This window comes from Octopus sinensis, linkage group LG24, assembly GCF_006345805.1.
Source record: "Octopus sinensis linkage group LG24, ASM634580v1, whole genome shotgun sequence".
Classification (NCBI taxonomy): Eukaryota; Metazoa; Mollusca; class Cephalopoda; order Octopoda; family Octopodidae; genus Octopus; species Octopus sinensis.
In genome coordinates, this window is record NC_043020.1 from 16851984 (window position 1) to 16868176 (window position 16193).

Below are 16193 nucleotides of genomic sequence, written 5' to 3' on the forward strand. Positions count from 1 at the left end.
TTGAATTAGTAGAGAAATAACATTCTCAAAAAAATAATTTTTTAAAAAGAAAGGATATTTTTTATGATGATAAAAAATTTATTTCAAAGACAAGACCATCCTAGACATAATTATAACTGAATCTTTTTTTTTTCCTTCCTTGGTATTATTCTATCCTATCTTTAATGTGTCTTATATAATTGATTATTGTTTTCAAATCACCTCTAATTACCTATATGCTGTAGGTGTTTTCAAATACTGGAGAAAGTAACAATCTTAAATATTCTTTCTTTTATCTTTGCTTGTTCCAGTCATTGGACTGTGGCCATGCTGGGGCATACTTTTCTCTTTTCTTTTTAAGCCTGGTATTTATTCTATCAGCCTCTTATGCCAAAACTGCTTAGTTACTGGGACGTAAACAAACCAACATCAGTTGCAAAGTGGTGGTGGGGAACAGACACAAAGGCATATACTCACAGATATATATATATGCACGACAGGCCTCTTTCAGTTTCTGTCTGTCAAATCCTTTCAAAAGGCTTTGATCAGATCAGAGCTATAGTGGAAGACACTTACCCAAGGTTCTTCACATTGGGACTGAACCTGGAACCATGTGGTTGGGAAGCAAACTTCTTACCACACAGCTATGCCTTACTGAAATAGAATAATTTTTTTTTAAGTCATTAAGTTTTTTTTTTGGTTTTTTTGTAAGTCTAAATTAAAACGACTTTATCTGTTGCTTTTCTGTTGATCTTTTTTGATTTAAAGAAATCATCTTAATTCAGCTTATAAAATTCCTGCACCATTTAAGAATAAGTCCCAAATAAAATTTACTTTAGCTCAAGTTAGTGTCTTGAAATCATTTTAACCCTTTAGTATTTAAATCGCCCATATCCGGCCAAAATAACTAATCTGTTTTATGTTCAAACTGACCAGATCCAGGCTCTCACACCTACCCTACAATGTTATTCTACATTAAGTAATTACACCATCAAGATCTTGAAGATATGAGATAATGCATGATTAATTCAAATCAATGGGAATCAATAAGCATTATGCTTGATAGAATAATCTGAACACTAAAGGGTTAAACCTTTTGATACCAATCCATCTAAGACTACCCCTTGTTCTATGATACTTAACTTCTCAGTTTTCAAATTAACCCTTTAGCTTTTACGCTAGCCATATGGAGCCCAAATATTCTTGTTTTATGTTCAAACCAGCCAGATCTGGCTTCTCGTGTCTACCCTACAATATCATTCCAAAAAGAAAAACAATCATATCATCAAAATCTCGAAGCTACAAGATAATGCATGATTAATTTAAAGCAAAGTGAATGAATGCACATTACAATTGGCAGAAGAATCTGAATGCTAAAGAGTTAAAACAGGATTTTAGGTAAGAATCTTCTTTTAGACTTATCACAAAAACTACCTTAATAATAATTTTTTGTCATTTTACTATTCATTTGAAATATTTATTAGAACATGCAACAGGTTGGCTGAGTCATTAGAGCATCAGTTTTTAGTCAAAATCTCAGCACTGTGAGTTCAAATCTCACTGAAGTCAACTTTGCCTGGTTGATAAAAAAAAGATACAATGTACCAATCTAAGGTGTGGGGTTGGCAGAACTACCTTAATAATAATTTTTTGTCATTTTACTATTCATTTGAAATATTTATTAGAACATGCAACAGGTTGGCTGTCATTAGAGCATCAGTTTTTATTCAAAATCTCAGCACTGTGAGTTCAAATCTCACCAAAGTCAACTTTGCCTGGTTGATAAAAAAAAGATACAATGTACCAATCTAAGGTGTGGGGTTGGCAGAACTTAAGCAGTGAAGTAGAGCTTTAATCTTTTATTATCCAGATTACTGTCAGATGTAATACTTATTTATCTGCATTGTTTTGAATTAATCATGCATTATCTTATAGAAGGCTTGTGGTTTAGTGGTTAGGGTATTCAGCTCACGGTCATAGGGTCATGAGTTCAATACATGGCAACATGTTGTATCTTCGAGCAAGATGCTTTATTTCATGTTGCTTCTGTCCACTCAATTGGTAAAAATGAGAAGTACCTATAATTCAAAAAGGCCGGCCTTGTCAGATTTTGTGTCATGTTGAATCTCTCTGAGAAGTACCTTAAGGGCACATGTGTTTGGGGAGTGCTCAGTCACTTGCATGTTAATTTCATGAGCAGGCTGTTCCGTTGACTGGCTCGACTGGAACCATCATCATTGTCACCAATGGAGTGCATGTCATAGCTTTGAGATTTTGATGACGTGATTATTTATTTTTCGAATGACATTGTAGGGTAGGTGTAAGAAGCCAGATATGGCAAGTTTGAGCATAAAACAAGCAGAATATTTGGGCCAGATGCTAACGGATTAAATTAAGCTTTAGCATTCAGGTTACTCTCTCAAATGTAATGCTTATTCATTCACCCTGTTTTGGATTATTCATGCATTATCTTGTAGGTAAGAGGTATTCATGGTGTGCTTGCTTATTTTTAAAAAGACATTATAGGATAGGAATATTTTGGCTATATTTGACCAGTTTGAACATAAAAATCAGTAGAATATTTAGGCTGGAAATGGTCAGTTTGAATGGTAAAGGATTAAAAGTGACATATTTTGACCAAGTTTAGTGATTTATTTTATATAGCTAATTTAGTTCTGTTGTCTCTTTTAGTTCTTAAACTTATTTATTTACTTTTAGTTGTTGCAAGATATCTTAAGATTAGCACTTAAAGGGTTCTTTTAGTGCAGTATTACTAATACCCTTGAGAATATCATAAATGCTACATACTCTTATACTTTGCTCCTATAAACATCTGTCCATGTATTTAAGTTGTAATTAAGCTAAATATTCTACAGAGAATCTATAATTACTATTTCGTAATTATGAAATTATATTTCATTCAACTCCATTACAAATTAACCCACCTGCTCTCTTGTTTCTGAAATCTATTAAAATTGTTTAGTTTTCTTTTTAATAATTTAGATTTATATTCAATGATTTTTTTTCCCCCTTTTTTGATTTTTTTAATAATTGTTGCCAGAAAAATATTTCAGATAAAATTGAAATTTCTTGAAACCTCCACATGTTGTTCTTAGACTACAGTTTCAGTTGCTTTTCTTTTACTATTCTTCATCATTACCATTCACTCACTGTTTTCTGTCTAATCTACCCATTGACTCTAAACCTTCTACCAGACATATGGTAGGTCTGTTAAATCTATAATGCTTTCATTTTTCTAAAGAAAGAAGTAGAATTGAATTTTTTCTTCCGATTTCTAAAACCTTTAACTTTGTCTCATTTTGTTTATGAAATCAATGTCTTTAAGTATATATAGTGTTGTTGCTATGATTACTATTATTATTATTATTATTATTACTACTATGTCTGTACTGATTGATACATTCCCTTTCTCACTAACATCTGTCACCATCACCAAACACCAACTTTATGTTCCTCTTACATAATCCTCCACCACAGCTCTTCAATTTACACATATCTTTCATTTGAATTGACACACTGCTTTAGCGGCTCTTCTGCCATCTTTCTCCCAACACTTCACACCAATTACACTTAAACTTCCTTCTGCAGCAATACCTCTTCCCATCCCTCATTAACTTTCCATTCTTGTTGTAAACCTAAAGAAATCACACTACATTGATTGCACCAAAGCCAATCTAATCCCAACACTTCTTGTCTTCCCATCAACTCAACTTTGGACTATGTTCTTCATTTGATTTGGTTTCATTTATCACAAACATAAGTCTTTAGATAGCTCATTAATTGCTTATTACCATAATAATTCAATTTACAGAATTGTCTATTTTAACTTTCATTCATAAAAATTTTCTACTTAAAATTCCAAATGAACTTATTCAATGATCTGTTTCTAATTTAAAATTTTTCTCTTCTTCATAATCATTTGATTTTCATTAAAATATATTTAGCTACATTTTGAAGTTTTAACTTTATCAATTTAAAAGTTTTTTTAACCTAATAAATGGCTGAGTCTGGTTTTATCTTTTATCATAAATTTTAAATCCTATTTAAATTTACTTAAAAGCATGTAAATAAAATTACATTAAATCTATGAAACAAATGGATGAGACAACAGTTTTAATTATACTCAGTATTTTTCTAAGAATATTTATTTTTTTCCCTTAGTTTTCATATCAACATCTTAATTCTCTTCAGTAGCATTTAAAAATATTATGCCAAAGTTGGTCATTTTATAGCATTTCTTTCCTGGATTATAACATGGTTGCTTATTCACTGGGAACTCAGCCTGAAATTATGGCTTGTTTTATGAGAGGAAAACAAATATACAGAAATATCCCAACAGTATTGTTGGCCTAAGATCCCATGTTGAATCCTGGTAGTTGCCAAAAATAAAAATCTTTAACTTTCCAATGGTAACTTGCATTTTTTTTCTTTCTAAACTTTTCATCTGCCATCTATAGGACACTCAAGTAAGTGAACTCCTGTTTGTTAACTTATTTTATTGTATTTTAGTGACTCATCCTACCTTTACGTAGAATAAATGCTAGATAATTTCCATCCCTCATTGGTACAACACTGAATCTAGAACTCATCTTATCTAAGTTAGAATCAAAGAGCATAAGAAGTACATGGTCTAAGATAGAGGAATGGTAAATCCAAACCAGCTGCAAAAGATCTTCAAGTAACATCTATGTTATTGCTTTACCTGATACAAAAAGCAGCTGAATCTTTTGCAAAGTAAGAAAAATAACTCAAATTCAATGCAGCCCCTCGTAATGTAAGTTGGGAAAAGAAACACAATTAAAATTCGCAAATCAAATTCCTGTTCTTAACTTATTTTACAAATTCTATCACCTTTTCAATAGTTGGTAAACTAAGACAGAATGAATACCAAAGAATCTTTATAATTCAAACTGTGAGAGAACAAATGTAGAAGAAAAAAATGCAAAACACTAATCAGATACTAAGTCATTTAACATGCCTTATAAACTTCCCCAGAATATGTTACTTAGTGCCAATGTTAGTCAATATTACTAGTCTGTAAAGTGGTAAGCTGGCAGAATTGTTAGGCACCAGGCATAATGCTTTGTGGCATTTCATCTGTCTTTACATTCTGAGTTCAAATTCCTTTAAGGTTGACTTTGCCTTTCATCATTTTGGGCTCGATAAAATAAGTACCAGTTGAAGGCTCTCATATCTGGCATGCTTCCATTCATGGGCCTCATCACACCCCACTTCCCACGGAACTGCATTCAATTATGATAATTTTCTTGGCTCTTTCAGACCACAGGACCACATCTGGGGGAGACTGCAATCTCTACCTCTAGGTCCACTTTCATATCCCATGGTGAATTGCTGCTATTGCCTTCCCCTGATGATGATGTCTCTTGTGCATTTCATACTCCAGGGTATGAGCAAGTGTTGCAAGCACCCTATCATGGTACCATTTATATCTGCTTTGAAAAGTGCTATTCTGCACCCTGCCAAGATGTGTGCCAGAGTGCCCCTTTCTCCACAAAGTCCTCCAGTATGCCTGCAGCCTGAGCGACTGTAGTGCTAGTTACCCACTAGCACCCAGACCTTGTAATACCTACATGTCTGACAAACTTTCCTTCGAGACTGTACATCATTGCATTACATTTTGCTACTTTAAATTCCTCCACTACTGATGACAGGGAAGTTGTAGCTGTCCTGATCTTATGTACAGACCTATTGAAGTGAAGCTTGGGGGAACACCTAGCCATCTTCAAAGGTATTTATTTGCCTTCTTCTCCACCCTTTCCACACTTACCATTGGAACATCATACAGATTCAATAACCATACGAGTCTAGGAAGCAGTTCATGTTGGTAGAGTCATACCCTATACTTTCCTGGAAGCCCTGATCTATCATTCCTCCTCAGCCACTCCTCTGCTTGCTTCACAATATTGGTAACATTGCTTCTGTCTGAGAACGACTTTCCAAACATTTTTCTGAGGCATTTAATTGAATTTTCCTCTTTTGATGGAACGGCCTCTCCTTGCACTTGCAGCCTGATTTTGTTGGTTACTTTGTCCACCCTGATCATCATGCTCCACTTTTGGGGGCTTAAACCTCACTCTTGCCCGTGTTGCTATGTGTTCAAGTGAAGTCTGCATCCACATGAGTTGTAGTTGTTACTGTAATATCATCTATGAAGCTCCTTATTGGGTGCTGACAGCTGCCTGATTCCATTGTTGGTCCTTGGGTTTCTCTATCAGCAGTTGATATGAGAAGATTCATACCCATGGTGAAAAGAATAGGAGAAATTGTGCAACCAGTTTTCTCAAGGTCTTGCCACTGAGTTGTAAAACAGGCTTTTCTGAAACATAACTGGATGCCTCCAAAGTAACTGCTGATTATTCCCTTAATATGTGGGGAAATATAATAGCAGTCAAGGGCTGCATATATGAGGGTATGCGGACTTGATCCGTATGCATTTTCCATATATATTGGTATATAATTATAAGATCCAAGGATCTAAGAATAGGAAGTTTGAGTTTCAAGCAGTCTTTGGTGAGTATTAAAAAGCAACATTCAGGAACAATAATAATTTATTGGTGAGGGTTGTAAGCTTTTCCCATATCAAAGTTCAATTAGCTGGAAAAATTTTCTATAGTTCAGTTAGCAACTTCAGTTGCTGTGAATGCAAATAAGAATTATATCTTTGGCAAGTTAACTTGGAAATCCTTAATGACAATGTAACCTTCATTTAATTAAGGTATCTTCAACTCAATTAGTAGCAAGCTGAGTACTCCTTGTTTAGTAATTATTACATCAGAAGATCTGCTAGCTACGAAACATATGTAGCCTGGATTTTACCTGCTCCTCTCCCTCAACTTATGTATATAGATGGATAGCTAGACAGACAGATGCCGTAGTATATCTAGATTATAGCATAATATAATTAGGTTTTGTATAACTTGACAAGATATAAATTGCAGAAAACTCTAGATTGTAGTATATCTAACTGGACTAGTATGACTAGACTGTATTATTATATAACAATACTACTGTATACCATGTCTAGAATATAGTATTGTATAATGTAGCTAGATTATAGTTGAACTACCATGTAGTATAACTAGATGCATAACTAAAATGTTGTCTAACTTGACTGTAATATGATTATATTGTTGCGTAATTTCTGAAAACTGAAATTATTCTAAGTTTTATAAATTTTAATGCCACCAATTTATTACAGTGAAACTGTAATAAAATAGAACCTCGCAGTGTTGTACCATCTTCCAATAGATTCCTTCCCGTAAGATTAGTTGTCAATAGTTACTCTAGCTCTTCTCCTCCCCTCGTGTCTTTTTAATGCGTTACATTTGGATTTGTTAAAGCTCAAACAGAACAAGTTAAGTGGGGTGGCATGGGGTGGATGATAAATAACCACATCTTGGATATGTAGGAATGGCGTCATTTTGTGTCGCTTCAAAAACATGTCTAAATGTTTTATGTTCAATGATGAAGAAAGAAAAGATGTCAGCTGAAAATATTTTAGATGTGTGAATTGAATAAAATGAGGGTTTGTGGTGGGGAGGTTTGTAGGGCGGGGTTGGTATTCTTTTGTAGAGGGTGTAAGTGGCATATAAGATCTGGTTTTAGAATTATTAAAATATATTAAAATTTGAGATTAAATAGGAATAAAGTTATCAACTTGAAATTTATTCTAAAATTAATATTTTCTTTGCTGAATGAATCAGAAATATTTATAAGTTTATGTTGAATAAAGGGTTTTATTTTTTTTACTTCTTTGGTTTTTGAGTTTTTTGCGGGGTTTTTGTCAAGAAATGATGTGTTTTTAATTTATTTATTTATTTTAAGAACTGTTCATTACAAAGTATGAATAAATTAATAAAGAACAGTTTTAGCATTGGGAATTCTGTGTTTGCACCATAAACATAAAATATCGACTGTGAAACAAAAATAAACAAGTGTAAAAAATGTATCTCACCATATTTGAAATCCAAAAATAAATTTGATATATTTTTCAAATAACATGTTTGTTTTTTTTCTATAAATCTAAATTCTAATATTTTGGTGAGCTAACTTGATAGTGTTCAATTATATGGAACAGTGATACATAGAAAATATTTTATTATATTTCTAGATTGGCATAATCATCTTACAATCATCTTTCACATTAACCAGTTTTAATTTCTTTTAATTTTTTTATACTTGGGAAAGAATCTGTTATATTTTCTTTTAGAATTTTTTTTTTCCACTGTAGAAAAATTTCTGTTATATTTTCTCTTAGAATTTTTTTTTTTTTTTTCACTGTAGAAAAATTGAAAGTTATTTATGTATTTATATTATTGTTTCATTTTATATATATAAATCTCCAGCTATCTAAGAAAATGGTTAAGAGTTGACCAGTGTCTTTTTTTTTAGTAACCAGTCCACTTGTTTGTGGGTTAAATCTGTAATAGAATTAGTTGAGACAGAGTTACAATATGAACAAATATTGTCACCTATTTAAAGCTTGTGATGAAATTGAAATGTGTAACGAAGCAATAAATTTTTTTAAAAGGGGGGAATGAACCTTTTTACTAGAGCGAAAGTTTAAAGCATGATTTTAATAGAAAAGTAAAAACAAGAGGAATAATGTATAGAACACTTTGGTTTGTTAATATTTATATAGAACATTTTCTGTCAATAATTTGAACCATTTTCCTTATGGTACAAATCAATTCTATCGATTTAATAGTAATTAAGTACATTGTTTAAATGTTGTGGATTGTGTGTGACACAAAGTTACTTAGCTATCAATGTTATCTGCTTCTTTGAATACTGGATATTATTATTATGTAGATGCTAGATTCTTTATAAATTTAGCATGATCTTGTGGCAAGTTAGACTATTTGCTGCCTGGAATGATGTATGATTGTTGCTGCTTGCTGTAGTGTAGGTAATTTAGCTACATATCTTATATACTATTGTTCCCTGCCCTCATGTTTGTATGTATGGATGCCTTTTTTTTACCTTCTTTATTGCATTAATATTTTTAATGATATGCATGTTGACTGTATGTCTGTATACTTTATAAATACTTTTCAAAGATATATATATATATAATATATATATATATATATATATATAATATCTCTCTCTCATTATGAGTATGTTATCTCTCAGCTTGCTTGGGTTGAAAAGGTCTGCAAATTTTGGGATATTTGCATGAACTTATAGACTAATTAGATTTTGCAGCAGGATATTACTTCTGAGTGCTAACCACTCAGACGTGAAGTTTGGGTGGTAATCGTTAACCCTTTGTTTTGGAGTTATGTTGTTTGTTTTTTTGTTTTTATTTTTTCTTACTTCAGTTGATTGAGTATCAATTAAACCATTAGATAAGGTACCAACCTTTCAACACTGATGGAGAGGTTTAGTTCATGGTGTCAGTTAGGATGTGTACATTGTACGACTTGGTTTTTTTCTTTGTGTGTGTGTGTTTATATACAAACACACAACACAGCCTTTATTTTGACAAATAGAAGTAATTGGTTTTTAGTCTAAGAATACATTGCATTATTTGTGGCAGTGATTTGAACTTTTATCTTGATTGAAAGATGTGTTGTTGTGAAGAACAAGGGTTTGAAAGGTGCATGTTATTTCATCATAAAATTTGTTGTTGCTAAGTAAACTCCCAAATATATATTCGAAGCTGATAAAATACACCAATTTGGAAATTCCTGTTATGTCTTCGCATGCATATAAGACAAGAATTGATAATGAAGGTGAATGAGAAAATTGTCTTTTAATCATGTTGCAAATGGATTTGGTGTCTTATAGCAGACAAGGTAATTTCTAAAGAGAAGCCAGGTTCCTGGCTTTCCTTAAGAAGTAATAAAACTGGAGTCAAAGGAACTGGTTCTCAAATGTTCTATAGTCTTTTAGCATGTAAAACAAACAATTTGGTTGTTGATCTAAATGACAGTAGGTCATCAAATCACAACACGATATCATTAGCAGGAAATTATCACATGAAGCATGTTTGCTGATACCTTAGTCCAAATATGGAATTGCTGGCCAGGCACTGCCCTATTTGCTTGTCAGTTTCAAGTTCCATTCTTAAAAGAAGTGACCTGCTATCACCTCATATTTTTCACTAATTACTATATATGTATATGTATATATGTTCCACATTTTGGCATTGAAAGCTACACCAATGCCCTCGTGTCAATCCCAATTTCTCCAACAAATTTCTCAAACCTAGTTGTTAATTCACCCAGTGCCCCTACTATTATTATATATACTATTATTATCAGTACTATTATTATTATTATTGATTTGACTCAGGTCCATTCTTGTTCCTGGTAGAATTAATGTGGTAACAGGTTACTACATGTTACCTTAGTTATCCACAAGCTTTCAATGGTCTTTCAAGTATTTAAAATCTCCCTGATAATTTTTTCTCATTATTATTATTATTATTCATATACACACAACAGATTTGACTGCTGGAAAAGAAAAATCCTAACATCGGGCTCCAACAAGTAACCCTAGATGCCAAGAACCCTTCTAAGTATCCTAACTGTCCCTAATAACACTGTTTTCTGGAGCTGTACTAAATTGGGTTTTATGCCTATTTCTTCTATCCATCTGTTCAAATCTTTAAGGGTAGTTCTCAATGCACCTATAACTATTGAGATACATTTTACCCGCACTTTCCATAGTCTCTGTATTTCAATGGATAGGTCTTGGTACTTTGCTATTTTTTCTATACCTCTCATATTGTTTTTTTCATCATTTGGGACTGTAAAGTCAATTATCTGGTTCTTTCTATTCTCTTTATTTACTGCTACTAAATCATGCCTTCTACTGTGTTGGTCTGAATGTTGAAGTCCTACAACATTTTATATTTCTTACTTTCTAGTACTTTACTAGGTTCATGTTCATACAATTTATCAGTACATTCAAATCCTAGCTTTCTACATGACTCCCAGTGGATTACACTCCCTAGGTTGTCATGTCTTTTCTTGATTATCATTATCATTATTATTATTAAGGCATCGAGCTGGCAGAATCGTTAGTGCACCAGGCAAAATGTTTCATGGTATTTTGCCTGTTTTTACATTCTGAGTTCAAATTCCACCATGGTCGACTTTTCCTTTCATCCTTTCAGGGTCAATAAATTAAGTACTAGTGAAGCACTGGGGTCAATGCAATTGACTTACCCCTTCCCTGAAATTGCTAGCCTTGTGCCAAAATTTGAAATCATTATGATTATTATTCAGTGGTCTTATTTTTATCACGTGCTTTCAATGCACTTCCAAGTGCAGCTCTGTGTGTCTTGGGTATGTGCTGTGGTTTGTTGTGGTGTTCTTATTTTCACTGTATTGAAAGTACTATTATTTTTATTATTATTATTATTGAGTGCGAGAGCAGTACATACCATCAAAGTGACACTGGGGTAAAATATATAAAGCCCAGTATACCCATCATGACTACCCATCTGATAAGGGTACACCAGGCACATGCATTGCAACCATATGTGCATGACAAGGTGATCTCATATCAAGATAAATAATGCATGACCTCGCAGGTGGGGCCCAGTTAGAAATTTCTTCAGGTTGAGTAGGCCATCCTGCTCAAAAGGTCCCTGAATAAGGATTGTTTAAGGATGTTGAACGAACCAACCATGTTTCCAAAGGTGAATTATCCAAACCTCCAAGAATTCCTTTCAACACATGGCTATGATGCTCCCCCACTACTTCTGCTCGTGATCAGAGATGCACATATCGTCAGCCATTAAGGGACATTCTCAACTGATTAAGGTCAAACAACTGACAAGCAAATCTGTGGTATTGGGTAGAATATTTACTGTAGCACATCTTTTATACCAAGACAAAACAATGTACATGATAACACTTCCAATCAGTTAAGAAAAGAAGCCATGAGAGCCATTACCTGGTACTGCATCAGGGCATTTATTATTACTATTATTATTAAGGTTGCAAGCTGGCAGACATACTTGCATGCCAGACACAGTACTTAGCAGCATTTGTTCCAGTTTTACATCTTGAGTTCAAATTCTGCCAAGGTTGACTTTATTGTTTACCTTTCATCCTCTTGGAGTCAAGGAAATAAGTACCATTTCAGCACTTGACAAAGCTGCAATTCTGAGTCATGAAGTTAAGAAAAGACCAAGATTGGTGCCTGGCCTCCTGAAAAATCACTGGGTGCTTACCATTCAGGCAATGTAGTGGTGTGAAAATAGGTTGCAGTGTTAGATCAACCAGTGGTGTCAAGTAAACTATACCTGCTATCTGTGAGTGTGTGTGGTCTACATTAATTCATCCAGCCTATGTAGAAATTTCATCGATATATGTATTGTATCACCAAAATTTGTGCCTCTGGATTCCCTTGGTACCACAAGTATAACAATACCTAATTTCCTCCAGAGTCTTCCTATCATTGTAATCATCATTAGAGCTTTGCAGGTAAAAGTTGTTCAGTAATGATCTTGAGAAAGGCATGAATACCACTCAGTCCAATTTGTTCTTTGTGAATAAGCAGTTTCAATCCTATGTTAATCCTATCAGCTGTGGTAGGTGGCAAGCTAGCAGAATCGTTAGCACACCTGGCAAAATGCTTTCTGGCATTTCATCCGTCTTTACATTCTGAGTTCAAATTCCACTGAGGTTAACTTTGCCTTTCATTCTTTTGGGGTCAACGGAATAAGTACTAGTTACACACTGAAGTCAATGTAATCAACTTACCCCTCTCCGAAAATTGCTGGCCTTGTGCCAAAATTTGAAACCTAAATAAGCTATGATATCATCATAGGATTGCAATTATTTCTGATTTTCAAAAGATCTCTTTCCATTTGAAACATTGAAAATGTACAGCTTTGTTTTTCATGCACAAAATAGAATTACGTGTATTTATAAGTAAGATTTAATTAATGCTAGGAATGCAGTGATTAACAATGCTGTTAATAAAGAAACAAAATTTTTTAAAGCCTTTTAAAACAAAATGCCATTACTTCCATTTAGTCCTAATTAGAATGTTAGATTTATAAATTAGAAAACATTTTAATATTTGATTAAAAATCTTTATCTGCCAACCATTACCATATTTAACCAATTATTTTTGACTTCTTACACCTGATGCCCACATTCATAATAAATATACTCATTCTTTAAAATCCTAGCATCACATTCAACTTTTCATAGAATTCTATTTTATTTTATTTTCTAATTCAAACATTATTCAATGCCTCTGTTTCAGTTTAGTTGCATTCACCATTGTTACTAATCTACTAGTGTATAAAAGATGCATGGTTCAAATCCAACAGTAAGCCTTTGGCCTGTTTTCCATCCAGGCAGGGTTTTAATCCAATATATTACAACTGTGAAGGCTCATGCCCTAATGGTAAAGGATTTTGCATTCACAATCACAAGCTCATAGTTTCATTTCCCAAACTGACAGTGCACTGTGTCTTTTGAGCAAAACACCTCATTTCACATTGCTCTAGTCCACTCAGCTGTAAATGAGTAACCCTGCAACAAATTTGTGTTCTGTTCAAGGGAAATGTTGGCCTGCCTGATAGCCCGTGGGTCAGCATCATTCAGAAACTACTACAATGCAAGGAAGTGCATTGTGACCAGCAGTGTGTAACAGCATTCAATAGTCTGGTCTATACAGTGATATTACAAGCTGTAGTTTATAGCTGTATTCACTTCAAAATGCACCATTTATCTTTTATCTTTTACTTGTTTCAGTCAGACTGTGGCCATGCTGGGGCACTGCCTTGAAGCATTTTAGTTGAGCTAATCAACCCCAGTACTTGCTTTTGTTTTTTAAATCCTGGTAGTTATTTTATCAGTCACTTTTGCTGAACCACTAAGTTATAGAGATCTAAACACACCAACACTGGTTGTCAAGCAGTGGGGGAGGACAAACAAAGACACACACACATAGATACATATATATATATGACAAAATTCTTCCAGTTCCTATCTAGCAAATCCACTCACAAGGCTTTGGTCAGCTCAAGTCTATAGTAGAAGACACATGCTCAAGGTGCCACACAGTGGCACTGAGCCCAGAACCACATGGTTGGGAAACAAACTTCTTACCACACAGCCACATTTGCACCCATTAAATAAATTTTTTAATTTCTTGAAGCTTTTTTCATTTCTAAATGTAAACCACTAGAATATTGATTAAAATCTACTGCTGTATTGATTTAAAGTCCACTAATATATTGATTGAAATCCACTGGTGTATGGAAGTAATACATACTCTAACAATGTATTTGTGTTACAAAATAAAAAAAAGCAATCTTTTCAAATACAAGTATATATTTGCCTTTTTGGTTTCCTTTTCCTTTTTTATGATATTGATAGCATATTTCAGATGTTTTATCGAATGGTGCGGATATCAGTTTATCATTCTATATTCTTTTCTGATAGTAATTAATTAGATTGGTTGCCTAATTGTTTTGCTGAAGTCTGCTATAAAAATGTTGACATGAAATTAACCAAATAAGAATGATTGAAATTGATAAAATACATGTGTGTGAGTGTTTGTGTGTCTACATTCACACATGCATATATGACTTCAGTTTCTCCTCACTCACAATTTACCATTTATGATTCTCTAATTTGTTTGGGGTTTTTTTTTCATACCATGCCTGTAGTCTCCGAAATGAGTGTTCTGTTGTTAATCTAATATAATTTGGTCTTATAATCCATGTAAGCCATTAAACATGAAATCTGGGATTTTCCTAGAAGGAATCTGAGGAAAATGTCTGTTACTATATGTGTTTTTTTTTGTGGTTTATTATAGTAAAAAACAGTTTAGCATTTGTGATGAGCAATAAAGTGGTAGTGTCTGTTTAAGGCGGCGAGCTGGTAGAATCGTTAGCACGCCGGGCGAAATGCTTAGCGGTATTTCGTCTGCCGCTACGTTCTGAGTTCAAATTCCGCCGAGGTTGACTTTACCTTTCATCCTTTCGGGGTCGATTAAATAAGTACCAGTTACGTACTGGGATCGATATAATCGACTTAATCCGTTTGCCTGTCCTTGTTTGTCCTCTCTGTGTTTAGCCCCTTGTGGGTAGTAAAGAAATAGGTAGTGTCTGGAAGTTTAGCAAAATCTTCAAGCAGTCATTTAAGTTAAAAAAACCTGAATTTAAACCATTCTAAGCATGTGACTTATCCCCTCTTTTCTCTTCCAATAAAGGAATGTAATTTTTTAAGTTCTTTTGTTGTTTGTTTTTTTATTTACTGTTAAGTTATTCTACTGGATATTATTGTTTGGGTATCAATTACTTTTCATCTTTACTACAATTTGCTGTTATATGATAGGACACACATATTTGTATTGTTTGAAGGTTTTTAAAGAATGGAATAATTTTCTGGCTCTGTTATATCTTGAAGGTATAGAAAATATTCTTACAGAGGAAGTTAGGGTTGTGTTAAACTCCTAACATGCTGGTATGAGATTTTTTTCAGTTAGTAATATTCCTTCTGTTGTCTTCTCAACCAATTTTTGGATTTTGAAAGTGTGTGGGCTTTTGTCTTGACATTAAAACTACATGCTTCATTTCAAGAGGAAAAAAAAAATTTTTTGTTTTTATCTTTTTTTATTGTATGTGTTTTTGTTTTAATTTTATTTTTCAATAATTCCATGCCATAGATTTTGGTTATTTTTTATGCCATACATTTGGTATTATATTTCATTTTTAATAATAATAATGATATATATATATGTACATACATATATATATGTACATACATATATATATATATATATATATACATACATCTATATATATACATACATATATATATACATACATCTATATATATATACATACACATATATATATATATATATATATATATATACATACATGCATGCATGAATATATAGACATACATATGTATGTGTATATATGTATCTGCATATAAACACATGCATGTGTGTATGTGTGTGTGTATGTATATACATATATATATATATATATATATATATATATATTCACTCACACAAAATTGCTAAATTCTATCATCTGTTGAAGGCATTGAATAAGTTGGTTCATTTGATTTCCATACTGAATTGATTTCTTGGTTTTCTTTTAAAGTTTTGTGCTTAATAAATGTAAATACAATCAACTGTTAAGAGTTACAGGAGCAGTTATGGAAGAAGAAAACTTCATC

General features: G+C 33.0%; 1 protein-coding gene and 1 long non-coding RNA gene across 2 annotated transcripts in view; one reads left to right on the forward strand and one right to left on the reverse strand.

The window, feature by feature from the left end:
* The window catches only part of LOC115224093 (syntaxin-binding protein 5), a 370435-nt gene that overhangs the window by 320143 nt on the left and 34099 nt on the right, over nt 1–16193 (forward strand). The window contains exon 22 of the mRNA XM_036513088.1: nt 4458–4466. Coding sequence (XP_036368981.1) covers nt 4458–4466 — 9 coding nt within the window. The remainder of the gene's footprint in view (nt 1–4457; nt 4467–16193) is intronic.
* LOC118767802 lies at nt 5825–11672 on the reverse strand. The gene is made up of 3 exons (XR_005003721.1): nt 11658–11672; nt 7412–7416; nt 5825–5953 (listed from the first exon to the last, which is right to left on the reverse strand). It is a non-coding gene; the product is annotated as an uncharacterized LOC118767802 (long non-coding RNA).